The following is a 27,176-nucleotide window of genomic DNA, read 5'->3' on the forward strand; positions in this document are numbered from 1 at the left end:
AACCCAACCTTGCCACAGGCCCAGTCTGGCTCATCCCCCCTTCCCCCAGCTATTTGTAAGAAGAAGGGCAAAAAATAAGCTCTGTGAGGCCAGTACATATGACAAATGTCCTGTCTCATTTGGCTTTAGGCCAGTGCTCATTTTGAATTCTATCTGCAGGGAACACGTTCAGCAGCTTGGAAGGGATGGAATTCGAGTGGAGCATTGCCAAAGACGAAGAAATGGAAAACTTGGAACTGTCGAGCAAAATTAGGTAAGATTAAATCCTGAGCAGGAAAGTGTCATTGTGGATATAATCAACAATTATATCAGAAAGGTGGGTGTGGTCCAGTGGGTAGAAAGCTGGAACTGAGAGGCTTTGATTCGTTCATTCCTCCTATCCTTGCTTTGGACTCTGTGGTTGGCCCTAGAGAAAGTCACTCACTCACCCACTCTGCTTCTACAGGTGGGGAACTCAGATGTCAAGTGGGAGGGAAAATACAACAAAGATTGCGAAGCATTTTGCAAATTCAAAGCATGGATTAATAGCAGTCTGCCACGTTTCTCTAATGTTTTTTTCCCCATACAGCATTTTTACAGAGTGGAAGGGAAAGTGCCATGTACCATTTTCTTCAAATTGGGACATGAGGTTAGGGGAAGTAACTGTTGGTGCATCTACTCCACAGACCTGTGTTGGTTTTATACTGCAGTGGCTTCTCCCAAAGAATCTTGGCAGTTGTGGCTTGAGGAGGGTGCTGAGATATGTCTGTTAGAGATCTCAAGACTTTCTGTGCAAGTGATCCGTAGTGCCCTGGGGAGAGGTGATGATTGTTAAACCAGTTTAAGGCTGCAATCCTAAACCCATTTACCAGGCAGTAAGTCCCACTGAACGTATTGGGGCATATGTTTGAGTAAACAAACTGTTGCTGGCTTTTATCTTTGTTACTACTTTGGTTTTATTCCATTTTAAACTTATGGCTTTATATTATGATTTACTATGTCCTCGTAGTTTATGGTTTTAAACTTTGTCTTGTAAACTTCCCAGAGAGCTTTGGCTAGTGGGCCAATAGAAATGTAAGAAATCAATCAAAAATAAATAAATAACAAACAAGTCTAAAATTGTGCTGCATATCTGTAGCAGCAGATGTGCCCTTATTTTCCCCCAAGTTAATAGCAGTTAAACTGGTGGTTTTGACTTTGCTATTTGCTCTGGCACATTGCTAGTTCTCTAGGAAAAGGTACCTAATCGGGACTTAGCTAAATAGACAGGGAAAGTTCTACTTCAAACCCATCTTGTTGCAATCTCATAAGTCTTTCAGCATAAGAGCTGCTGTTTCTTTTTCTGTGATTCCATCCTCTGCACTAGAGATGCCTTTTTGTCTCCTTGGGTGAGGGCCTTATTAGACATTACTTAGGATGGGGGTCGGGGGGGAGCTACTACCAACCTTCAGCTCCTCTGTAACCTCTAGCAAAAGAAATATGTGATACGACATCATTGTGTCCTGTGTTTCTCTATGCCATGCAAGTAGCAGCAATGAGCTGGATCGGGGATGGGGAATGCTGAATATGACGTTACGTCCCACATTCCTTTGTTAGGGAGACATGTGGTGGAGGGATCACACAGCCCTCATAATCTCTAGTTATGTCCCCAGATGCAAAGATGTAGGTGCATGAAGGAAGGCCTTGTATCTTTTATTTGAGCTTATTTTTCCCCTCCACATCCCATATAATCCCAACTTATTTGAGGTTTGCTCTTAATGTATACTATTATATTTAATTCAATAAAAGCATATTTATTTATTTATGGATTTATTTACAGCATTTTAATCCTGCTCTTCAGCCCCCCAAAAGGCTTCCAGAGTGGTTTACACAGATTAATAATAAGACAGGCTTACAAGCTAAAAGATGTGACACAAAAGAAAAAGGCCTTATGAGGGAGGAGGAACGATATTGTGAAACGATTGCAGAGACAGCTCTTTGTTCTTCCCATAAAAGCCCAGTTTGGTCTCTTTAGGATTTTGAAGTATTCTGAAGCAGAATATTCTCCGCCAGTCTACGTAGTTGAGATGGAAAGAGAGGAGAAACAAGGAGATAGGATTCTGGTGTCGGGAATCAAAACAGGCGCGGCAGTCATTAAGGTCCGAATACAGGAGCCTGTTTATAAGGTGGGTTCTCATTGTGCCTTCAGAGGGATATCAGTTCTGATGGTGGTGATGCAAAGTCAGGTCCTACCAAGGATGGAGACAGACAACAGTTTTCGAGCTGGACATCGCTGCTGTATCCTGTGTAGTTTGCATTGAACAGCTGCCCATATCTCTTTACCTTCAGCATTGATGAGGAGAGGCATACGAGGCGGTGGCATCGGCCAATTCTTTTTCCACCTTAAGTAAATTGCTTTTAAACAAACAAAAAGATATATGTATTCCTTGTTGCTTTCTCTCCGCCTAAGTGTTTGTTGTTGTTTTTATTCATCAGAAAGTAGCTGCTGCCTTGGTACGTCTGTTGGTTTTGGAGAACATATTCTTAATGCCTTCCTATGATGTCTACCTGCTGGTTGGAGCCTACATTAAGTACAAGGTTGGCAAAATAATTCAGGGAAAGATCACAGGTACATTCTTTAGCCACCTCCTTGCTTTCTTAATGCAATCCTTTCTAACGGGAATTTACTAAGAAGCACAGTCCTGTGCAAGTTTACTCAGATGTGCTTCCAGATGCAGTCGCTCTGCCCCCTAGGTGGAATGGGAGGTCAGAGGATGCCGTCTTCCAGTCATAACCCTCCCATGTTTTCCCACCGCTTCTTCCGTCTTTTCTTGTCTTTCCACAAAAGGAGGGAAAGACAGAGTAGCTGCACAATGTCTTTTGATTGTTAGTGCTAGGAGCCCTCCGTCTGGAAGCACCTTGGCAGTGGGCAGAAGGTAGATTGGGGCGTAAATAAATGATACTAAAACTGAAGGCGATACTTGGCCACTTCTCTGTAGTCCTGGTAGAGTTGGGGGATGGAGGCTCTATAAAGAGAATACCTAGTGTAGCAACTCTGGCTGTGAAGGATTGAACGAACATCAACAAACCCCTTGTTACTCCTGCAGAGGTGGAATTGCCTTTGGAGCATTATGAGCTTGAACTGCAGGATGAAGTGAAGGCCCCTGGTGGGTCTTCCCTCCTCCCCGTGGCACACTTGGATGTGAATACAGCTACCGTCACCGCCATGCAGCTGGGACAGGTCAACATGGTCTTTGTCCATAAAAGTATCCTTTGGAGCTCAGGCTGGTCCATACTAGTCTTTTCAGTCATCCCTTCCCTGGAGTCTGGCATGCCTGAGTTGCTCTGAAGTGGCCAAGGCCAGCTCAGTTATCCAAAGAAAATCCAAAGAAATCCCCTTGCCCTTCTGTTCTCTCCCTCTCTATTTACAATAGGGCTGAATTCCTTATAGAAGAAATAAGACATCCACATGCGAGCTTCATCTGGACTTCCCAACTGCAGCATCTATGTTGTAGAGCCTGGATTTTTAGGTAAAAAGCTCCTCCTCCTCCACCCCCCCACCCCACACATCTCCATGCAGATCTTCGTTCAACACACTCGTTTCTTTACCTGTGGCAGGGGCGGGGAACCTTTTATTTTAATGAATTCATTTTTTTAGCTGACTTCTAAGACCCTAGTCTTCCCCAGGCAGCTTAGAGAATACAAACAATGTAAAAACATAAAATCATGTTCCACAGATCAGCGATTGACTGTGGATAAGAGACACCCCTCCCCCGAAAAACTCTGAAGAGATTGTCCCCTGTTTCTTCTCCCTGCGCTGCATTGCAGCGAGGGGGACATTTGAGGGGGTCACTGCTATGGGGTGAAAGGGCTAACCCTTCCCCCTTGAACACCGCAACCTCATCCCCCTTGAAAAACATTTTAAAAGCCTGATTGCAGCATGGGGGGCATTTTCAGGAGCAGAGAGTGTGTGTTGTGTGTGAATAAGTTCTGGGCAGTCACGTTAGGGGCCAGATGTTTGCACTGGTGTTGCCCCACCCATGGCTGTCATGTGGCCCCCTGAGCCAATTTGGCTGTTGGGCCGGAAAGGGTTCCCCACCTCTGATTTAGGTTATCAGTTCTCATCAAGAGAAGGCCAGCAGGGACCAAGCGTGGGCAACACCTCACACGTACATTGGTGGATGCTCTAGCTGCTAGCTGTGAAGAGTGTTGCTGCACAATTTATGTCCTTCTCATCGTCTCATGGAAATATTTTTTGTTTGGCTTCCTTTGTACAATTGATTGCAGGTTTCACTGTCCAGCCCGGGAACAGGTGGACCCTAGAAGTGAAGCGAACGTACACAATCACCGTCGAAGTGTATGATAAATCGAGCACCAAGATCTACCCATCCGATGTGAGTACGGGGTCAGTCAGGAAAGAAGCCATGGAGCTCCCCTGCACCAAGATTAATTTGCAGCGTGAACCTACACATGCTTACTCAGAGGCAGACCCTACTGAATCCAGTGGGAAGGAGATTTGTATAGGGCTGTACAGTGGAATCCGCTATATGCTTATATGGGACTTGAATCAGTGGGACTTGATTCTGAGGGAACGTGGATAAGGTTGTGCTGATAGAGAACCTTCGCAGAACAACTGAGGCCGCCCACTCTAGCGCCCTCCAGATGTGTTGGACTACAACTACCATCACACACAGCCGGCATAGTCCTGTCTGGGGATGATGGGAATTGCAGTTGAATTAAGGAACCTATGACCCAGGCTTTTGAGTTAGCAAGAACGATGGGGCCTAAAAATCGGCACCTAAGAATTTGAAATATTTTTCCAGGCCTGCAGGCTTCCTTTCCAATTTAGAGTCTGAGAGTTGCCTGACACCACGGACACAGTGATTCTATTCATCTGTGGCCTTTTTGTTGTTTCTCTGACAGAATGATTGAGAAGGTCCCTGCCAAGCTTTCCCTTCTTCTCACAGCATCCTTCCCCTCCCCCCACCCCCCAATTCATTGTTTTTCAGAATCTCCGAATAATTCACCAGTTTCCCAAGGAATATTTTGAGGAATTTACATCTTCAGTGAATGGTTCCTATCACATAGTTCAGATTCTGAAGGATGGTATCACCATAATTAAAGCCATGCTGATGTCTGTTCTCCTTCAGGTAAATAATAAATAAATTAATATAATATAATATAAAACATAAAATAAAGACCCCTTCACCAAAGCAACTAAGGGTGCAATCCCATGTGTATTTAGACAGAAAAAAGTCCTACAGCTCCCATGCTGGCTGGGGAATGGTGGGAGTTGTTGGCCTTTTTTCTGTCCAAACATGCATAGGATTGCCCCCTAAGGAATTCTCTTTGGCCTGGGCTTCTGGGTTGGCAAAAAAAATGAATACATATATACATTTAAAATGATGAGGCTTAAAAACTGGGCATGTGAGCCTAGGAATTTGAAATATTTTGTGAACCCTGCAGGCAGTGATACTCCTTTCCAGTAATGTGCGTGGCACTTTTAAGCTGTCAACTGAAGATTCGGGCTATTTTTTCCTTCTTTTCTTTCAGAGTGGCTCAGAAGATTTCTTAGTGTCCCCAATCAGCCATGAGCAAGAAGTGAAGATCTTCCTTCCTATCAAGCTGACGCCCTTCTTCTTGGCCTTCCCGCACCATCCCCTGACTGTCTTGTATCGCTACAGGGTTCAGGTGAAGTTGACTGAGGCTTGGAGAGTCAAATCCAGGAAGGCCCTTTGTTTGTGTGTGTGTTTAAAATGTTTATAGTGTGTTCTCGGCCGTAGGAAAATGGCACCCGTTTCCCTCTAAGGTGTTGACCTCATGCCTTGAAAACATCAAACAACAAAACCCCAAAGCAATGTTATTTTTGTTGTTGCTGTTGTTATGAGTTTTTATTAAGAATCAAGTCAGTTTAAAAAGAGTTGTCCGACTAAAAGCGACAGGGCAGCCCCCCTGAGTAACCACTGGCAAATTACCCAGTTTTACCTGCCACTGGAAAACCAGCAGCAGTGGGGCCCAATGAGCTTCCCTTGATACTGTGTCCCACCGTGTGAGAACATCACTACCGAAAAGGGTCTTTTCTCCCTGCTGGTGTACAGCTCACGCATTCATGAAAGATGGGAGTGTGTTCTCTGCGCCTTCGTTGCTAATCTGCCTTTCAAGAGAAAACTGTTCTCAAGTTTTATAAATCACTTTTCTGCCCAACCCACCACTCTCATAGCGATGTACAATTTAGAGCAACAATATAATCACTAAAATCCCAAGAGAGTAAAGGTGGAAGCAAAAACAGCCTTCCCTCCCAACCTGGTGTCATCCAGATGGTGTTGGACTTCAACCCTTGTCAGCCCCAGCTGGCATGGCCAGTGGTTAGGAATATTGGGAGCTGTAGACCAGAATGTTTGGAGGGCACCAGGTTAGCGAAGCCTGCTTTAAAATAAGCTGGAACAATATTCAAATCTGTCAAAGTTCCAGGAAAACGGTGCAGTTTTTACTGCCAGCCTAAAGGAGGGAGTTCCACCCAGTCAGGATGCTGCTACAGAAAAGGCCCTATCTCATGTACCCGTCAACCTAGGCTGTCTTGGTGGGGGGGCATATAATAGGGTCTCTGATGAAGACCACAGATTATGGGCAGGCTCAAAACAATTTAAAGCAGCCTTCCCCAACTGGGTACCCTCCAGATGTGTTGGACTACAACTCCCGTCATCTCCAACCAGCATGGGGATAATAGGAGCCATAATCCAACACATCTGGCGGGCTGGGGAAAGCAGCTTTAAAATCTCTCAAGCACATGCACGGCATCGTACTTCATTTTTGGTGCAGGGGCTTACTGCGTAGAGTGTGTTCTCTTTTGGTCTCTGTCCTCCCAACGTTTCACAGGTTGAGGGAGGTAGTGGCAATTTCACGTGGACCTCTTCCAACCAGACGGTGGCCACCATCACTGTGAAAGGAGTGGTTACAGCAGGACTAGTAGAGGGGCAAAGCGCTGTGCAGGCGAGAGACGTGCAGAACCCCTTCCATTTTGGAGAAATACAGGCAAGTCTGCTGCTGGTTGGTGTAAATGGAATTGTTTCCTGGGGCAAAACCACACTAGAGACATACAACACAATCCTATCCGTGTCTCCTTAGAAGTAAGTCCCATTGAGTTCAAGAGAGCATATCCCCAGGTAAGTATGTGTAGGATGACAGCCTTAAAACTGACTGAATCAGTCATGACCTGGGAAGTGGGTGGGGTGGGAGCCAGTGGATGGAAAGGGCAGGGAAGCAGATTTTGCCTACACCTGCAGAGAAGCTTCCTAACGGCAAGAGCTGTTCAGCGGTGGAACAGGCTGCCTCAGGAGGGGGTGGTGGGCTCTCCTTTGCTTGGAGGTATTTCATCAGAGGCTGGACAGCCACCTGTCAGGGATGCTGCAGTTGCACATTTCTGCATCGTAGCCCCTGCATGGAGCAGAGGGCTGCACTAGATGACCTCCAAGGTCCTTTCCAGCTCTGATTCCATCCACTCAGGTGTCTGTGCTCAGGCTCTCGAAGATGGAGTTCCTGCCATTCCATGCAGACATTGAGATCGGACAGACTTCGGAAGTTCCACTCCGGATGTATCACCTTAAGGATACAGGAGAGACCATTGCTTTCACTGACTGCTCCCTCTTACTCCTGGACATCATCATGGACAAGCAGGGAGTCTTTGCCTTGGATGAAGAGGGTGAGAGGGCAGAGCAGAGCAGAGACTGTGAGAGATTCGCCCAGGGCGAGCTTTGGAGGGATATCCTATAGACCATTGCTATGAAGGGTCAGGGGGCATAGTTCAGTGTTAGGTCACATGCTTTGCGTGTAGAAAGTCCCAACATCCCTGGCATCGCCACTTAAAAGGATTTCAGGGAGCAGTGGCAAGAATACCTTTCCCTGCCAGAGGCTTTGGAGATCTACTCTCAGTCCGAGACTAAGTAGGTGGTACTGGATTAGATGGACTAGTTGTGTAAGGCAGCTTCATTTCTAGTGAAACTGGATTGCTGAGAGGCTGACGCTTTCCATTTTGGCCACCCCAGACTCCTAGGGCTAGACCTCTGCCATCATGCATCCATGCTGAAGAAACAGCGGTTGCATTCTTATTTTATATAGGCATGCAGAAAGCCGGCCCAACGTTCTGTTCCAGCATCCATCTGGTGGCAAAGTCTCTGGGACATATATTGGTGACAGCCAGTGCCACCGTCTTCGAGGAGTATTTTGAAACCAGTGCCACTCTTGCTGCTTATGAACCTCTCAAGGTGAGGAGGAACCACCCCTATGGTACTAGGGAATACTACTGCCTATTTCTATTCTGTCTTTTGAATTTCTTGCCTGCAACCCTGTCATCAGACCAGCTTGCCAGCAACTTGGGGTGTGAGTTGTGGTTTGAGAGCATCCCCCCCTCCTCCTTATCAGAAAAGCTACAGATAGTGGCTAGAAAGGTGGAATTGGGGCCCTTTGGGTCAGTGTTTTGGACCAATACAACATTAACTTCTTTGTGTCATGGCCAGGCTGTGAACCCCGTGGAGGTGGCTCTGGTGACCTGGCATTCCGTGAAGGAAATGGTGTTTGAGGGAGGACCTGGTCCATGGGTTTTGGAGCCAGCCCGCTTCTTCTTGGAACTCAAAGCAGAGCACAGGGACAAAGTCCACGTGATGGAGGTTCGGTTGCCCAACAAGAGGAAGCAGCACCAATACATTTACCGGATCACGTGCCTGGAGTTGGGGGAACAGGTAGGAGGAAGGTGTGCATACTCCCTCCCCAAAGACATTATCAAAGCGATTGATAAGGAAAGGTTGGAAAGGAGGGTAAGGGGACACATGATAGAGGTGTACAAAATAATGCCTGTTGTGGAGAATGTGGAGAGGGAGACATTTTTCTCCCTCTCTCATAATTCTAGAGCCCAGTGGGGTCATCCTGTGAAGCTGATTGGCGGGAGATTCAGGACAGATCGAAGGAAGGGCTTCTTCACACATTGTAGAGTTAAACTGTGGAATTCACTTCCACAAGATGTAGTGATGGCCATCAGTTAGGATGGCTATAAAAGGATATTGGACAAATTCAGGGTGGAGGAGGCTATCAGTGGCTACTAGTCTTGAAAGCTAGATGCTACCCCCAGTACCACAGGCAGTCTGTCTGTGTACACCATGTGCTGGGGGACATGGGCGGGAGGGTGCTGCTGCACTCCTGTCCTGCTTGTGGGTTTCCCATGGGCAGGTGGTTGACCATTGTGCAAACAGAATGCTGGACTAGATGGACCCTTGGTCCGATCCAGCAGGGCTCTTCTTATGTTCTTAAAGGAGAGGAAGAGAACACCATGCACAACCTCCCTAGTGCTGCGTGCAGACTGCCCTGTTTAAGAGTCAGCAGTTCTCTTAGCCTAGCACTGCAAAAGGAACTGATCTGTTGGAAAGACACCGAGGCCACATTTACATGTCATGCAAAGCCACGTTGGCTGAAGACCACCTTCCTTTGCTTCCCCCCAAGGTGTTCACCTTTCAGGTGGGCAATCATCCAGGTGTGCTGAACCCCAGCCCTGCTGCGGAGATGGTGCAGGTGAGGTTCATCTGTGCCCATCCTGCCAGCATGACTGTGACACCTGTGTATAAGCTGGCAGCCGGTGCTCCGCCATGCCCCTTGCCTCAGCACCACAAGCAGCTGGTAAGTGTTGTGGAGAGCATTCAGCATGGTGCTGAATTGTCTCAGTGCCCCCAGTTGTTTTGACATCTTGGAGCAGGGTGATGATGAGGGGAGGGAGTCGGACCGCCTTTTTTTAAGTAGCATGAATTAATATTTTAAAGCTCAGAGATTGTGGGGCTCGATTGCAAACCTACAGGGGGAGCTGCAATGGAAGCTTGCCTAAGTGAACCATCCGGAACTATCAGGAATCTGAGCCATCTTTAACCTAGCAGGGAACTGAGGCTGCAACATTAGCTTCATTGATAGGAAACCAGTAAGAGGCTTCTGGTTTGGCCCGTCCAGATATAAATACTAGAAGCTGGGCCTAGGAGGTTTGTCTAAGGTCTCATATAAAAATCTGCTCCCTGTTTCTCAGGGCAGCTATTTTTATTTATTTATTTATCTAAACCATTTTTGTCCCGCTCCTCAGCCAAAAAGGCACCCAGAGCAGCTAGTCAGTTAAACCAGTTGGTCCCTGCCCACAGGCTTCCAGCTTAAACAGACAAAAGGAATGGGGAGGGGGAAAATTAATTATTTCAGTGGGGCTGGTGGGATGGCCCTGCTTCCCCATCTCATCCCCCTCAGTACAGCCTGCTGGAACGGCTCCTGGTGGTGACAGTGGAGGGAGGCCTTTCAGCAGGGCTGGTTGAGTGGCCCTGGTCTCCCCCTCATCTCCCTCAGCTCTGCCTGATCAGAATCCTTTTAAAACAAATATGTCCAAGTGACTCGTCAGTTAAACATGGCAGCCTTATATGTATTCCTACAATGTGCAATCGCTCCCTTTCAGGTTTCCGTGTCCTTGCCTTGCCGAACTCATGGTCTGTGTTTTGTGTTTTGGTCTTAGTGCACAGAGATGTGGTGCTTTTCCGTTGGGCATCTCATGGCGTACTGTTAAATGGGATGGGGGTGGTGGTGACTTTTGGGATGCTTGCAGGTCCCCGTGTCCAGTTTGAGGAACACCGTTTTGGAGCTAGCTTTGTTTGACCAGCACCGGAGGAAGTTTGACAACTTCTCCTCCTTGATCTTGGAATGGATATCAGCCAATGAAACTCTTGCTCGCTTCACTCACCCGAGGGCCATGCAGATGGTACCAAAGGATGATGGGACTGGACAAACCAGGCTCCATGGTATGGCTCAGCATTATACCTTCCACAGTAAAATGTGTGTCTCATTCACAGGGTTTCTTCACACGGAGCTTTTATCCTGAGATTGAGATGGCTCCTTCACAGAAGTTTGCAGGCTCTTTACATGACGCCGTGACCCTCCAGGGCATCTCCTGCACTAAATGCCCTTTGTTCCGTTTTTAAACAGATCGCAGATAATGAGCTATCAAATGACCCCATTGGGTTCTGCTTGAGTTCCCTCCATGAAAAGAAGAAAAGCGGCGAGAAGAGGAGTGAGATTAATGACAGATCATGGAAGACTCGGATACTGGGAGAAGAAGGGGGGAAAGGGAGGGGGGAAAGGAAGCAGGTGAAAAAGGGGGTCTTGTGATCCTGCATTTAAAATGGAAGCCCTGTTTTAAATGCAGGATTTTAGGCTGGTGTAGAGATGCCCATAATGTTTAAAAGCATCCCCCCACCCCCGACGCCTTCTGGGACCTTTCAAGTGGCGAGGGTTGTGTCTTTCCCATTCTTCTTGTCCTGCTTAAGAACGGCACTTGAGGGTTTTGTTTCAAATTCTACCTCTTTCTCTTTTTCTCTCTTCCTCCCAATGCCATGTCTGTACTGATCGCTCCCCAGGACACCAGCTCCTAGAAGTGCGTCAGATCAAAGGGACAGTTTTGATCACAGTCAACTTTATGAAATATTCTGAGAGAGGCAGCCCTAAAGTGAGTGTAGGGGGAGGATTTCTCAGTGGAGCAGGTTGCTCTTCCAAGCAGAACTCGCGCAGTCCTCTGATTCGGCCATGATATACACATGGATTGGAAACAGCTCCCACTCTGCACACACTGAATGTTGTGCTCCTTTGAGAGGAAAGGAGTTGCTGAGGGATAAAGTTGCCCCTGGAGATGTGAATCAGAGGCACAGAAATAACTTCCTTGGGGAAAAAGAAAAATCCAGTTTTGCATGGGAGTTTCCCCGGTGTCGGCCTGCCTCATGGAAGCATCCTGAGGCAGCAATTCGCTATTGTTATTGTTTTGTTTTTGTTTGTACACTTAGGAGGTCTCTAACTCTCCTGCCTCTGCAGCCGTGGACCTATTGCTGGTTGAGGATGTGACTGTGAATCCGGATAATGTCACCATTTACAACCATCCAGATGTAAAGGTAGGACCAAGGATGGCATCCACTCACCAAGCGGTACAGAGAGAACACATAATAATTATTATTAGCCCTCACTGATTATTACTTGGACCTCATTTACCCTGCAGGCCAAACCAGCCGTGACACTACCCACGCAGTTAGCAAAAAAAAAAAAGTAAGCGGGGGCGCAATCCAGATTGGCACTCTGACGGTGGGGAAGGGTGCTCGCTCCCATTTGCACCAGTGGAGGCTTTTCTTCCAATGCAACTAGTGGGTTCAAGGTCCCCAATCCAGATTGGGATGGCAGTGAATGGCTTTGCATGCAGTTTGGCCCTCAGATAAACCAAACCTGGAGTGGCTTCACATGGGGGGCAAAGACAGTAACCCCAGGAAACCTCAGACAACATCGTCTGAGGAAGAGTGGGCGAGTCCTACTCTGAAGACCTTGCTTCTGCTTGTGCTTGTACAGGAAGCATTTGCACTGGTGGAAGGTTCTGGCTACTTCCTTGTCAACAGCAGCGCAGAGGAAATGGTGAACATCACCTACCTGGAGACAGAGAGCGCTATCCAAGTGAGTGTGTGAGTGCAACACACTGGGTGCCCTCGCGTGGAGAGATCAGAACCTCATGCCATCTGTTCTCCCACTTCTCACCATTTGATCCTGCGCATACCAAGGCCTTGCAAGGTATGGTCTGTAACAATGTGCAAGGGGGCCTTTTCTGTGGCAGCACCCGTATGTGGAATTTCCAGTCTCAAGAACTTAAGGTTATCTTTGTCCCTGCCAGGACCTGAAGATGTTTCTCTTTCAACAGGATTCTAACTCTGTTGCTGCTTAAGCTGTAGGCTGACTTTCTCAGTTTTTTTTAATACTGTTTGCAGTTACTGTTGTGTGCTGAGCTAACGATATCACTAATGCAGATTATTGTTTGTGTTCATTTTGATAGTTGGATTCTTTAAACTGCTCTGAGAGCCCCCCTAAGGAGGGAGAAAATGGGATAAATTTTTAAAATATAAAATACAATATGGGTTCTGCTTTACCCTACCAGCTACTGCTTGCTGCATCTTTCCTTGCAGGTCGTTCCTGTACTTCCTGGTTCTTTGACCTTGGAGATCTATGATTTGTGTCTGGCCTTCCTGGGACCAGCTACGGCCTACCTCCGGGTATCTAATATGTACGAGCTGGAAGTGGACCTCATTGATAAGGTGAGAGGAGCAAAGGCTCGCTGGCGATGTGCGAGAGTGTGGGTGCTTGCCTGCAGTGTGCAGGGGGCTCCTTCAAGAGCAGGGTCATCCCTAGATATTTTGTTGCCTCCCCACGGCAGAGACCCAGATGACAACCCCTTCCAATTCCAGGTACAGCAGCCAGCCTGGCTGGCAGTTGAATCACACAGCTCTGTCCTCCCAACACTTTGCCCTCACTTTCCACTCCCTGCCACCTGCCGCCCTAGGCGGCCACCTCACTCTGTTTAATTGTAGGGCTGGCCCTGTACAGTGGAGCAGCTTCTCGTCTGAACAGAGGCACTGTAACATATGCGTGGATCTGGAAGTGGGGTGGGGAGAAGGCATGCAAAGAGATCTTTGGGGAATGGCCTTGGTGCCATTCCCCAAAGGAGGCTGGATAAAGCCTAGCTGAGGCTGAGTGGTCAACCGGGGCAGCTTGCATACTGTGTCTGAGTGTATTGTATGGATGGGGAGAAATTTCACAGTCACGCAACTGTTAGGGTGAAGGTTAGGTTTAGGGTTGGGGTTGGTAAGACCTGGGCCCCCGTGCAGGAACATGCCCTGGATAAAGCCTTGCTTTGACAGACAGACTGAGTGGCCAGCCAAGACAGCTTGTCCTGACAGAGAGTAGTCGGTTAACCCCACTGAAAAAGGTTGAAAAAGGACCTCAATACAAGTCTGAGTTCACATATAACACTAACTCATGGTATGGTTTGTTGTGTTCTGGGTTGTTGTTTAACCATTAACCATGTAGAAAGAGAACCCATGATTTGTTGTTGGGTTGTGAACTCTGGGTTGTTTGAACCATGAGTTGTAGTTATGTTTGAACCTAGAACTCTGGGTTGTTCATGGGCTGTTTCACCAGGCCACAGAGGTGGCAGGGAAGGGTGGCGAAAAAACTCGGCTGCTCTACATGCCAGTACTACAGCTTGGAAAGGCATTTAGGATTCAGGGAAGGAGCAGGGAAAGGAGCAGGGAAACAGACAACCCAGGAATTGAGAAAACAAACCATGGTTTGTTCAATAATCTGCCAGACAAACCCAGGTTTGGCAACAAACTGTTGTTTAAATAAACCATGGTGAATGTTATGTGCGAAGCGGGTCTCTGTCTTCTTCCCCAGATTGAGATCGGCAAGTCCGCGCTGATCTCAGTGCGCGTCCTGGATCATTATCGGTACCCTTTCCGGAGTAAATATTTCATCTACATGCGGCTTCAGCTGAAGGCAGCTTCCCCTATTGTTACCCTTACGTAAGGCCTGCGCGGGAACTTGCAATCCACCACATGCCCTTCTCCATGAAGGTGGGAGGAAAACCACATATGCCACCTTGAGCTCCTGGGCACACAAAGCAAAGGAGAAGGGAGGTATGCTGCATGTCCTTTGCATGCTTGGCAGGTTCATTCCCTTGGATTCATACTCCAGATTTAGAGCTGAACCCAGCCAAGTAATCTCTGCTGCTATAGCTGATTGTTTGTGAGTTCTGTGTATTGTTTATGCCTAGGACGGTAGCCATTCAGAAAACTGGGTGAAAATGGGCCCCAGAGAGAGGTTTGAACATCTGTGTGGCCTTTCATGGTGCTCTCTGCAGGTTGGAAAATGAGATCATTGCAAACTTATCCCTGCAGACTAATGGAGGAAGTGGGCGACTATTCCGAAGTCTATGTGCTCCGAGCCATGGCGGTGGGACAGACAACATTAGTAGCCACAGCCTGGGACAAAATGGGAGCCAAATTCACTTCTGCACCTCGGAAGGTGGAGGTAAGGCATTGCAACCATGTTGGCTTGTCAGGGAAGCATTTCCCCATGCAAGTTGCTGTCAAAAACTGCTTGGAAGACATCGTGTAAGCTTTTAAAATTGCCCCCTTCAAAAATGTATTTTTAATTAAAAACTTGAAGAACATTAGGGCGGCAGGTTCACCTTCCTGTTCCTGAGCCTGCCACTGATCAGTTGTTCAGCGGGCAGGAAGAGAAGGAAAAAGTTGCTCCCTGGCCCCACCTAATCATCTTCCATCCCTGGGGACTTTTCTCTTTTGCTCTCTCTCCGTCTCCCCACTCCCAGCCTCTAGCCTTGCTATTTCTCTCCCCATGACCCCTTTCCTCACTGTTTCTCTCCCTTCCCCTCCCTAGCCTTCTTGCTCTCCCTTCCTAGCCCCTAGCCTTGCTCTTTCTCTCCCACTCACCCCTTTTACCTTACTGTTTCTCTTCATTCCCCGTCTTTAGCCTTGCTGTTTCTCTCCTTTCACCTCTACCTCACTCTTTCTCCCCCTTCTCCCCCTTTGCCTTGCTGTTTTACCCTCTAGCCTCACTATTTCTCTCTCCCCACCACCTCTCTTGACTAGCCAGACCCCCAGGGCAGCCATTATGTCACTAGCCACATCCTCCATGGAAGCCACTTTGTGGTGGCACCCACAGCAGTTTCTCAAGTTCCCAAATGTCCCCGCAGGTCTCTCTGTGTGTTTTAATGAACTTGATTCACAAGTTCAAACTTTGTTGCTGTTGTGTTTTGCCAGGTCTTTCCACCATTCAAGCTCATTCCAGAGAAAATGATGCTCATTCCATACAATATGATGCAGGTGAGTTCAGGGTAGCAGGCAGATAAAACCAGCCGATTGGCCATACCAGTGGTCACTATCTGACCACCCTTTTATTAGTGGAGGAGGTTATCCGGAGGCAGTTACTCCTTCTCTTTGCTCCACAGATAGGGCCATGTCAACCAAAGCAGCTTCACTCCTTGAATTCTTCACAGTACAAAAGCTTAGCTGTAGCTCCTACTTCTTTTTGCTTAGAAGGCCAGGCATTATCTGTCCTTTCATCCTTGGTTTAGAGAGTTTGCATTGCTTAGAATTGATTTATGTATTTAATGAGTTCATTTTAAAAATCAATCACTGTGTGCCTTTGCCTTCTCTCTCCAACCTCCTATCACAGCCTTTCCCATCCTGGTGCCATCCCGCTGTGTTGGACTACAGTTCCCATCGTACCCAGACAGCAGGGTGGCCGGCCCTGCAGGTGGGTATGATTGAAGTTGTAGTCCAGGGGTATTGAACCTCTTTCAAGGCCAAGGGCCAAATTCCCTTTTGGAGAAGCTCCCAGGGGCCACATTCCAATGAAGGGTGGGAACTAAAGCAATGGGGGCAGGGCCAACATGCTAAAAATAGCAGCCTAATTTAGTGTAAAGTTCCTTCTGCCAGTCACTAAACCTTGGGAGATGCATTTCAACCTTTTAGAATGGGATTGAAATTCTGAACAAAAGCTGGGAAGCTATCAAATGACTGGTGGGCAGAGGAAATGGGGTGGGCCTAAGGGAAGGGGGCATGGCTATCTGGGGAACAGCAGCGCAGATTTCGCCCCTAGGCCTGAGGTTCTGCACACCTGTTGTAGTCCAACATATCTGGGGGGTGGGGGAGTTGGGGACGGCCACCTTGTTGTCTCTGCAGCCCTAAGTACTGATTCAGATGCTGCCCAGAGGAAGCGGCATCAGGGAGATCTTCTGTCCCAAGGGAAATTGAGGTACAGGCCCAGACTTATCACCTATAAAGCCTTACATGACTCGGGATCACAATATCTTCCGGAGCACCTCTCCTAGCTCAAATGTACCTGTACGCTACGCTCAACATCTAAGGTCCTCCTCTGGGTGCCTACTCCGAGGGAGGCTCGGAAGACAGCAACAAGGGAGAGGGCCTTCTTGGTGGTGGCCCCCCAATTCCAGAATGATCTCCTTGATGAGGCCCACCTGGCATCCACATTGGTATCTTTTCGGTGCCAGGTCAAGACTTTTCTCTTTTCCCAGGCATTTGACAGCATGTGATGAGTTTTAATTGATCCTGGATTTGTTTTATAGTTTGGCTGATTGCTCAAAGTTGTTTTTAGATATATATTGTCTCTGTGTAGACTGTGTGTTTTTTATGTTTTTCAATTTGGCGTGTTGTATTTTTAATGTTTTTAACCTTTGTAAACTGCCCAGAGAGCTTTGGCTATGGGGTCGTATAGAAATGTAACACCGGGGTCTTTGTTCCCAGTGGGTGGGCAGGAGCGTGTCTGGATCCAGACTGCTTCCAGTCTTGCCCTTCCTCACATTTGCAATGTTCCCACTTGTGTTTAAATCGAACTGCAGGTGATGTCGGAGGGTGGCCCACAGCCACAGTCCCTCATTCACTTCTCAATCAGCAACCAGACAGTTGCCACAGTTAATGGACGGGGGCAAGTCACTGCCAAGGCTGTGGGCACAGCCACGATCCTGGGGACCATCCAGGCTGTCAACGAAGACACGGGAAAAGTCATTGTCTTTTCTCAGGTACGTTCTTCCTTTCGTCTTGGATCAGCGAATGCTCATTTGCTTCTTCTTAGCCAAAGTCCCAGAGACTTGAACTGCTTTTACTGTCTTAATTCCATGCCCTACCCCCTTAACCATGAGGACTAGAACCTTCTCCTGTCTCCATAGTCCCATCATGGATCCTGTGCAGCCTTCCGCAACCTGATGCCCTCCAGATGAGTTGGTTTTAGGAATGTCCGTCGCTGGGAAATCTGGTGGGTTTTTTGCCTCAGCAAGAGTTCCATGATGTGCCCAACTCAGTTTGCATTTGCAGGCCAAGCTGTGGGTTTTTCCCCAAACTCCAGGAACTTGGTGCAGGTTTTTGTGTGTGTTGAGCTATAATGAGTGCAAATATATTTGCACAATTTATGCTTGAAATTTGCGTGACTTACACAGATTTACACAAATTTCAGCTGTAATTTGCTAAAATTAAAAACACAGAAAACCCGCAGGCTGGCCTGACGCTGCAGACAGAGCAGTGGAAAGCGGAACAAAGTCTGGGGAGCTGAACCAATGAAAACTCTTTGAGCTCTACCCCCCAAACAGATTCCTCTGACATCCTAAGTTGGTCTACATCTCCCAGCATGCTGGCTGGGGCATGCTGGGAGTTGTAGTCCCACACATCTGGAGGGGACCAGATTGGAGAAGACTGTGCTATTGTGATGGAATGTTGGAGATCAGCTGGTGTTTTTTGCTGTGAGTCACTCTGGCTGGCTGGCTGGATCGCTGTGAATGAGTGGTCGGGGCTTTAAAAGATGGCAAATGTTTCCTCATGACTGGGTGGTCTCCTGAATGGCCTATTTATGTGTCAGGGTGGGGTCGGAGGCTATTCCCCTGCTGAGGTGTGTGCAAGAACCAGCCATTGGTTGTTTGAAGTGGAACAGAGGCAGAAAGAGCTATGTAGCAACACCAGGGATGTTCTGGCTGGAGCTAGTTGGAACTGGGGTGGGTGTAGCCTTATGGAAGCAGACTGGGCTGCATAATTTTCTCTCTAGGGCCTGTATTTAGGAGTGTGCTTGCTTCTAAGAGGCTTTGCTTGCGTAGTTATAAATAAAGCAAACATTGCAAAGTCACCATAAGGGCGCTTCCAGATGTGGGACAGCTGCTCATTAATTAAAACAAAAGGAAGAGATCTTAATCATAGCTCTCTGGGGCACCGCATCTAATCTGGCCTTAAGCTCTATTCCAGCATGGCGCCCACCAGCTGTGTTGGACTACAACTCCCATCATCCCCAGCCAGCATGGCTGCTCTGCGGCATTGCCTCTGAAACGCCCCACTGCTGGGAAGTGTGGCGCACATGACGACGGGTGGGTCTTCCAGTGGCTGCCAGCTGCTTGGCAGTGCCGCTAGCAGTGCTCCTTCTCTCGTCACTCTGGCACTGCAGTCCCTGTCCCCGGGCAGAGCATCCCCCAGCCGGGCCGTCTGTGAGATGCACAATCATCCCTCCTGCAAGCTGCGTCTTTTCTTCCGGCCTCAACCCGTTGCCTTGCTCTGCAGGATCAAGTGGACCTGGAAGTTGTTCAGCTGAGAGCAATCCGAATTCACGCTCCCGCCACCAGGCTCATAACGGGTACCAAGGTTGGTCTGGCATGCCATCTCTCTTTTAAAGCTCCCCTCTCCCCACCAGACCATATTCTTTCTCAGACTGCACCTTGCCACATCTTGAAAAATCTTTGTCTGCAAGCATGTCCTCTGTAAATTTGGGACCCAGAGGACCCTTGGACAGGAGAATACCAGTGGGGCAGACCTCCCCTGAACCAAGCCCATGTTAGGGATCCCACCCCAACTTGCATGTGTCCCCCTCTGTCTTCCAACAGAAGAGCCCTGCTGGATCAGGCCAAGGGTCCATCTAGTCCAGCATTCTGTTCACACAGTGGCCAACCAGCTGTCAACTGGGAACCCACAAGCAGGACATGAGTGCAACAGCACCCTTCTGCCCATGTTCCCCACCAACGTGTGTATGTAGGGAACTGCCTCTGATAAGGTAGCACATAGCCATCAGGACCAGTAGCAGCCATTAATAGCTTTATCGTGAATTTGTCTAAGCCCCTTTTAAAGCCATCTCAATTGGTGCCCACATCTTGTAGCAGTGAATTCCACAGTTTAACTGCGCGGTGTGAATCTGAGTGAAGCCTCTCCTTGCAGATGCCTGTTTATGTCATCGGACTGGCCAGCGCTGTGACTCCATTCTCCTTCGGGAACGCCAACCCAGCACTGTCGTTCCACTGGACAATGAGCAAACGGGATGTCCTGGACCTCCTTCCCAGACACTCGGAGGTATGGAGCCATCCCTCATGGTGCACTTTAACACTTAAAAGGTAAAGGTAAAGGTGTCCCCAACCAGTCGTGTCCGACTCTAGGGTGTGGTGCTCATCTCCATTTCTAAGCCGAAGAGCCAGCGCTGTCCGAAGATGCTTCCGTGGTCATGTGGCCAGCATGACTGAACACCGAGGTGCACGGAACGCTGTTACCTTTCCCGCCAAAGTGGTACCCAGCAAAAAGGCTTCATATTCAGGCTCCAGTATGATGCTGTGAAATTAAAATTTTGATACTAAATTTTATACCACAGTATTGAGACTCGACTGGGATAGGGGGTGGCCTTTTCACAGCAGAGAATTATTTGTCCCAGTTTAGGTGTCGACACCATCTTGTGCTAATTAACCATCAGTGGCTGCTAGCTGGAAATGACTTCCTGAGTAGATCTGGTCTTCAGTTTTGCTTTGCATAACAGTGGGACATCCTGTGGCTCTCCCCAACTTTTCCTGGCCTTTTTGCTTGTATAAAACTTCTCTCCCTCCCCCCTGTACATATGTGTAGATAAACCCATCGCAGTGTCTGAGATCACTCTTTACATTACAGTCTTTATCATTCTAACTGTCACGTTACATTGCAAAGGGGGAGGTCTCACTGAGTAGGTTGGCTCAATTTTCTTGGTGGAATATCCTACTGCTTTTGTTCAGAAGTGGGAAATGAGTTCCGTTTGCCACCTTGTAGGCATGAGAAGTTTCATAATACTTTTGGAGAAGCATTTCTCCCAAAGCACCCTCTGTAACACTTCAGGCAGCAGGCCTAAAAGAACTGTGGAACCCCTTCCAAAGACTGGAGCAGATGTTTCAAATTTGTAGCCTTGCTGAACTGAAACAAGGCAGGAAGAATCTTGGTTGGGGCCCATTCACATTGCTCCAGCCTTTGGAGGAAAAAGAAAAGGGATTCTCAGATAGGGAAGCATACAGTACGATTCCTCCCCTTCTCCACCAGGTTTCTCTGCAGCTCATTCCAGAGAGTAACTTTGCAGTGGTCTTGCACACAAGAGCAGCTGGAAGAACGAGTATCAGAGTGACAGTGCGGACTTTGGATGCGCATGCCAGGCAGTTTGAAGGAAACATCCACGAACTCTCAGATGAAGTGCAAATACTAGTAAGCCCCAACCCACCCTTTCAGGCTGCTCCAAACCTCTTTCCTTTGATTCATCACATTTGTGTCCCCGTCTTCCTCCAAGGAACTCAGATGCAGGGTTTGTTTGTTTTCATCACAACCCTGTGAGGTAGGCTGAGGGGACCCAGTGAATTGAACTTGGGCCTTTCTGGCTCATTCCCAAGGCTTTGGCTACACACTGGCTCTTTGGGACATGCTGGTCCCTGTGCGGAATCCAAGGAGAGTAAGCTAAAATGGAAAACTAAAATGTTGGCGTTGCCTGTTGTAAAAAATCCTATTTTCCCCACTGCATTCAACTTCTCTCTGTTATGTTGTTCTTAGCCCAGTTAAGGTTGCCAGCTTTTGAACTGTACCTGATCAGAACTAGTCCCTTAACAGGTGATCATGTTGATCTCCATGCCAAGCACACCCTTTTCCTGCTAATTTCTACACACCCAACCTCTGTAAACAGCATGGGAGCAGGCCATTTGTGGCAACCCTCAGCCCAGACTGAAACAACAATAAGATATTCTTAATTTACCCCCCTAACTGGGTTTAGCGAATGAAAAATAATTACTTTAGGATGCAATCCTATGCATGTTTAGACAGAAATAAGTCCTACAACACCCATCATGTCCCACCAGCAAGACTTAGTGGTGGCCACCATTTTGGATGGCTTTAAAAGGGTTAGACAAGGGTTAGACAAATTCATGGAGATTAAGGCTATCAATGGCTGCTAGTCCTCATGGCTGTATGCTACCTCCAGTACCAGAGGCAAGTATCTGTTGTGGGATCCAGGATGCTATGCTGAGTTGATCTGTTCCAGCAAGCCTCTTCTTAGATCCTTCTAGGTGAGAACAGCTGCCCTTGCTGAAATGTCCTTCTTAACCAAACTGTGAAAAGCCCAGGAGCCCTGCAGCTGTCTTCCTTTTCCATCTGGTCACCCTAGGAGTTAATGTTCAAACACAGGCATATTCCTGCCCTTCCCTCTATTTGCAGGATCCTTGCTCTGTCCTTACAGGTGTTTGACAAACTCCAGCTCTTCTCCCCAGAGTGCCCCGCAGAGCAAATTCTGATGTCCATGAATTCACAGCTCAAGTTACTTACAAACAGGTATGGTGGGGTTGGTATGGTAGCGCCGGGGGTGTGGGATGGTGTGTGTGGGGGGGAGAGATAAAAAAGATGCCAGTTCCAACCCGAGGAAGCAACAGCACAGAGATGCTAACTTGCAGCGAACATTCTCCCTGTCAGAGTATCTCTGCCGGATGGCATAGTGGGGGGTTTGGAGGGGCATCTGTCCTCTGAGGGTTTTTTATTTTTTTTTTAAATTTCATTTCATTTCTGTATTGCCCAATAGCCAAAGCTCTCTGGGCAGTTCACAGAAATTAAAACCACAAAGTGCAGCATCAAACAATATAAAATATGAAAGCTTAAAACTACAATATAACAGTACAACCCCTTGCCGTAACCTTTCCCCATAGGTCAGGTTGACTGGCTTCCATGCAAGAGTTCCAGCTGCCTTGAGTGCCATTTTCTTGGTAGAAAGGCAGGAGTACAAATCAAATCGACCAGTCAATAAGAGTTGCCTGGGGTCATTGGCTCTCAGGCACTTGTCCAGCTTTTTTGCTTGTAACAAAGCGTCAGCCTGACTATGTAGAGGCCGATCCTTGTGGAGGCTGCTGTGTAAAGAACACTGCCTCACAGTGGGGCTTTGACTGAGGCAGTGTTCTGGCTTGTTCCCAGGTCTGAATGAGTAGCAAGCTTCAAACCGGCATCTGCTCCAACCTTTGTGTGTAGTCAGTGGAAGGTGCTGCTGCCTCCCTCTGTGTCTTGTGTCCACCTTGGGCTGTAAACCACATCGTTCCAACACCCATCCACCCCCACGATCCGAAGGGAGGGAGTGCTCACCCTCGTTTTCTCACCTAGGGAGGGGGCCGCCTTTGTGAACACCCAGATCCTGCAGTGTTTCCCCAACTCTTCTGTTATTGAGGAGCACAGGCATGGTCTCCTCAAGGCAGGAGCCGTTACTGGCACTGCTGTGCTGGAGGTGACTTCCTTGGAACTATTCGGAGTCAACCAGACCGTCATCACCGGAGTGCGGGTAAGGGGAGCCTGGGAAGGCGGGCGGCGGGGCTGCGGCACAGCTTATGGGGGCTCCGAGCTTGAAGGTTTCTGATCACTGTGGAGAAGGCAGGGAGAGCGCAGCGTTGGATGTGAGAAGACATTGCTGTGGAGTGAAGGAGTCAGCTATACGAGTTATGTGGCTTCTGGAGATTTCACAGTGTGGCACTAATGTAGCGGTGTTGAATCTCTTTCAGCCCAAGGGGCTGAATGCCATTTCAGAAAAGATCTCGGGGGCTGCATGCCACTGGCAGGTGGAGCTGAAGGCAACAGAGGCAGAGCCAAAATTAAACACACACAGACACACACACACACCAGTATATTGTAGCTTAAAGCCCTTCCTGCTAGTCACTAAGCCTTAGGAGAGGCATTTCAGCCTATTAGAATGGGGAAAAAATACGCAAAAGCCGGGACACCACCAAATGATTGGTGGCTGGGGGAAACAGGACATGGCCAAGGGACGGAGGCATGGCCATCTGGGCGGCCCCGGGGGGTGGGATTTGGCCCCTAGGCAGGCCAGATTTGGCTTGTGGACCTGAGGTTCTGCGCCCTGCACTAAGGCTGGGAGTATTGGTCAGCTGGCCAAAGAGCATGGTATAGATTAGCCTTCTCCAACTTGACACCCTCCAGATGTTTCAGACTACAACTCCCAGCATTCCTGACCATTGGCCATGCTGGCTGGGGCAAATGGGAGGAAGTCCAAAACATCTGGAGGGGGCACCACAGTGGGGCAGGCTGGTATAGATGGAATAGTAGAGGGTGCTGTACTATTTGAGTCAATAATTGACTACTGTTTGAGTCAATTTGAGTCAACTATTTGTTTGAGTCAGTTCCTGTAAATCTTGGACACACCTCCGCCTAGCAGTGGAGCCTCTCAATCAAGCAGGGTAGCAGTGATTTGGAAAGGAAACCAAGGCATCCCTCCCTTCTGTCCAGGTGGCTCCGGTGTCCTATCTGCGGCTGAACAGCGCCCCCAAGCTCTACACAGCCAGCCGGACGCCCCTGCATGCGTTTCCCTTGGGCATGTCCCTGACGCTCACGGTTCAGTTCTACGACAGTGCTGGGGAGAAGTTTCATGCGCAGAGCACCCAACTGTACCTTGCCTTGAACAGGTGCGGTCCCAGAAAGGCATGTTTTGGAAAGGACTGTGCCATGCGTTGTGAGTGTGATTTGCTTTTGGAACACCTGTTCCCCAGGCTACGGAAAGCCAGCTGTGTTGTTTTGTAGCCCCGCCACGGCCACACAGGCCGCTCCCAGCCTGTGTATGCGCAACTAGGTACGTCTGTGCAGTCGTCAGCATCTACATGCGGGTGTTACTTTTTCTTCGATCCAAAAGTGCTTTCTGTGTAGGCAAGCCATAATGTATGAAGTGGCCCTTAAGGGAGTTTTGGTGTGTTTTTTAAACAAAAACATGTTACCCAGGTCTCCAGCATCTTCATTCAGAGTCACAAACCACGTAGGCAAACCAGTATCCACCTGCTGATCTCTTGGTAGTCCACAGAGCAGACAACTTTGGTGGGCTTGCTGGAAACACAGAATCCATAACAACTTGCACCCCCGACAGTTGTTGTTGGATTGCAACTCCCATCATCCCTTATCATTGGCTATGCTGGCTAGGGCTGATGGGAGTTGCAGTCCAAAAACATCTGGAGGGTCGCAAGTTGCCCATCACTGCCATCAGGTAATACCTTCTGTTGGACCAACCAGACATGACTTAAAAGATGTTGTAAGCTCCTAGAAATCCTCATCTGAGGCAGAGCAAATGTCTTGAACACTGATTGCGCCCAGTTGGGAGATTTCTGTGAATCCCAAAAGCTTGTCATGCCTTTGGATGCCAAGTTGATCCACCAGAAGAGATCACCTCATGATTCAGGTGACCAATTAATACGCACAGTGTTTGATGATTGTAACTCAGATTGATCACCGTGCACAGAACTTTCACAGCATCCTCTGTCAACTCCAACACAATACTTTTCTTGTTTAATTTTCTTCATTATTTGCCACCTAAGTGGCAGATAAATAGCAACTCATAAAGCTTCCCCATCTGTGATTAAATTTTGGGGATCCCACATGAGTAGACAATGACCCCAGTGCGGGAGGGAGCAATTTCCCTACATTACCCACTCACCATCGGGCCCATTTTTGCTTGATTGTTTTTCAGAGATGATCTGCTGCTTATCCGACCCAGCAACAAGAATTACACTTACGTCGCCCAAGCTGTGAATAGGGGTGTTACCTTGCTGGGTGTCTGGGATGAGAAACACCCAGGCATGGCCGATTACATCCCAGTCGCGGTGGAACACGCCATTGAGCCGAACCTCTCTGAGCCACTTGCCACGGGAGATGTGGTGTGTTTCAGCACACCCCTCGTGAATCAGGAAGGTCAGTGGACTAGTCTCCAGCCAGCGTCATCTCCCGCTGTCTATAGTGGGTGAGCGAATTCCCTGTTCAGGCAAGGAGGCATCCACTACGAGTATGCCCACCACCACCCAGGACAGGGCAGGGAACACATGATGTGGACAGGACACCTCCAGGAGGTTCAAGAAATGGGAAGCTGAGATTCTGCAAGGATGGGCCAATCTTCCCCCAGGTGCCAGCACTTACTTTGTTTATTTGATTTCTATCCAAAAATGGCACTCAAGGCAGCTTTCAAAACAATTTAAAATAGATTAAAACAATAAAACACATTAAAATACAATGAAAGGTCCCAAGCCATATCTCATCCAAGGTACGTGGGGGCTGACTGAATTTGCCTTGAGGTATCCCCTTGGGGGAATCATGCCTGACTCGAGACTCCTGGAAGTGTCCCTCTTCAGAATTCCCTTGCGGAAGGTAGCTGGAAGAGGAAGCGGAGTCGCTTCTGACCCCTTGCGTTGTCATCATCTGTGCTCTGCACCAGGCAGGGCGCTGGCAACGGGTTATAAGGGGGAGGACAACGCTGAGATGGAGAGTGCCATAGCACTCGCCTTCTGCATCTGGGCAATGTGCAACTTTTCAGGCCCGAGGGAGCATGTCTGGGAAGGAAGCAGGCAAGCAAGCAAGCACGCACGCACCTCATCATGGCCCCTGCCAGTTCAGAGGCTATTGTCCTGGGCTAGATGGGCCAGGGAGACGTGATATCAATACAGGGCTCTCTTGCACCACATTGCTCATGCTTTTGGGGGAGACATTCGTCACGTTTTGGGTTGAGTGCTAAAGTGCTGGACCAAAGCTATCTTGACAGTGATGGATTTCCTGTTCTGTTCTGCAAACTCTTCCTGGAACCTTGCGTGAGTCATTGTGGCTTTGCTCCTCTTGGCCGTGGATACAAAAGAACCCCCCCACATTGCTGATTCCCATCCACCCCTCCCTAGCAGGATGCTTTATTACTTTCCCATCTGTGGTTTGTTGTGAGAGAAGAAAGATGGGAAAGGTATCCTTCCTTCTGAAATGGTCATGCAGATGCTGTTTAAAAGCTTTGGTACATAATGGAGGCAGCCTCTGGTTCGTTGGCTGCTATTTTATGGCTGCTGTGCCTTGAGCACAGAGCAGCAAATTAGGCCTTGGTCACATCTTTGGAACAAAAGAGTAACCCAGAGAGCATCTGCCGGAATGCCAAGCATTCCTTGCCCCCCCGTAAAAGGCTTTCTCTGCACTCGGCGATCCTCAAAATCACCCCATGTGAATATAGAAGGGGCTGTTTTAATGGAAGAAATACAAGCTCCATTCTTCTGTTTTTATATGCAAGAAGCTCCGTACTCTGGTAAATTACTCTGATTCTGTACTCACTGTCCCTAATGCAGCTTAAAATCCCCATAGAATGGATGGAAAAAACTTGCTGCACTTTAATCACCGTAAGTGTACATGTGACAGGGATGCTTGTGTCTGTCAAAGGGATCATGCTAAGGGTGTGTTTCCACCGGCGATTTATTCCAGCCTGTTGAGGTCGCGCAGTTTACATGACGCCGTGGCCATCCAGCAGGCGTCCTGGAGTTTATCACGGAAAAACCGGTTCTTCTGAGACTAGTTATAGTCCGACTTTTCCTCTTTACTTCGTCTCGGTTACAGTCCCGTTGGGGTGTGTTCCGGCACCTGCACTTGCGATCAGTATCATAGTCCTGCCCATGGGGGCATGTAGCCCTGCCCATGGGGGTATGTCGCTTACCTGCCTGTGCCCTCACTGACCCAACCCTTTCCCTCCCTGTTTTCCAGAAGTTTCAATGCTGTTGTGGAGCAGGATACCAAGGGACC

The 27,176-nt window shown here is 48.4% G+C and overlaps 1 protein-coding gene across 1 annotated transcript in view; it reads left to right on the forward strand.

The window, feature by feature from the left end:
• Positions 1 to 27,176, forward strand: part of NUP210L (nucleoporin 210 like) — a 45,824-nt gene that overhangs the window by 7,643 nt on the left and 11,005 nt on the right. The window contains exons 4-32 of the mRNA XM_084824259.1: positions 160 to 253; positions 1,994 to 2,144; positions 2,455 to 2,587; positions 3,066 to 3,224; positions 3,420 to 3,488; positions 4,246 to 4,352; positions 4,968 to 5,108; positions 5,512 to 5,649; positions 6,835 to 6,990; positions 7,462 to 7,657; positions 8,074 to 8,219; positions 8,472 to 8,693; positions 9,448 to 9,621; positions 10,574 to 10,766; positions 11,382 to 11,470; positions 11,802 to 11,906; positions 12,352 to 12,453; positions 12,957 to 13,085; positions 14,224 to 14,351; positions 14,727 to 14,859; positions 15,612 to 15,674; positions 17,213 to 17,392; positions 18,909 to 18,989; positions 19,557 to 19,688; positions 20,670 to 20,828; positions 21,847 to 21,938; positions 22,752 to 22,926; positions 23,883 to 24,058; positions 25,108 to 25,328. Coding sequence (XP_084680385.1) covers positions 160 to 253; positions 1,994 to 2,144; positions 2,455 to 2,587; positions 3,066 to 3,224; positions 3,420 to 3,488; positions 4,246 to 4,352; positions 4,968 to 5,108; positions 5,512 to 5,649; positions 6,835 to 6,990; positions 7,462 to 7,657; positions 8,074 to 8,219; positions 8,472 to 8,693; positions 9,448 to 9,621; positions 10,574 to 10,766; positions 11,382 to 11,470; positions 11,802 to 11,906; positions 12,352 to 12,453; positions 12,957 to 13,085; positions 14,224 to 14,351; positions 14,727 to 14,859; positions 15,612 to 15,674; positions 17,213 to 17,392; positions 18,909 to 18,989; positions 19,557 to 19,688; positions 20,670 to 20,828; positions 21,847 to 21,938; positions 22,752 to 22,926; positions 23,883 to 24,058; positions 25,108 to 25,328 — 4,044 coding nt within the window. The remainder of the gene's footprint in view (positions 1 to 159; positions 254 to 1,993; positions 2,145 to 2,454; positions 2,588 to 3,065; positions 3,225 to 3,419; positions 3,489 to 4,245; positions 4,353 to 4,967; positions 5,109 to 5,511; positions 5,650 to 6,834; positions 6,991 to 7,461; positions 7,658 to 8,073; positions 8,220 to 8,471; positions 8,694 to 9,447; positions 9,622 to 10,573; positions 10,767 to 11,381; positions 11,471 to 11,801; positions 11,907 to 12,351; positions 12,454 to 12,956; positions 13,086 to 14,223; positions 14,352 to 14,726; positions 14,860 to 15,611; positions 15,675 to 17,212; positions 17,393 to 18,908; positions 18,990 to 19,556; positions 19,689 to 20,669; positions 20,829 to 21,846; positions 21,939 to 22,751; positions 22,927 to 23,882; positions 24,059 to 25,107; positions 25,329 to 27,176) is intronic.

The sequence above is a fragment of the Heloderma suspectum genome, chromosome 17 (assembly GCF_057233095.1).
Source record: "Heloderma suspectum isolate Gila_16-S chromosome 17, 16-S_ref, whole genome shotgun sequence".
Taxonomy (NCBI): Eukaryota; Metazoa; Chordata; class Lepidosauria; order Squamata; family Helodermatidae; genus Heloderma; species Heloderma suspectum.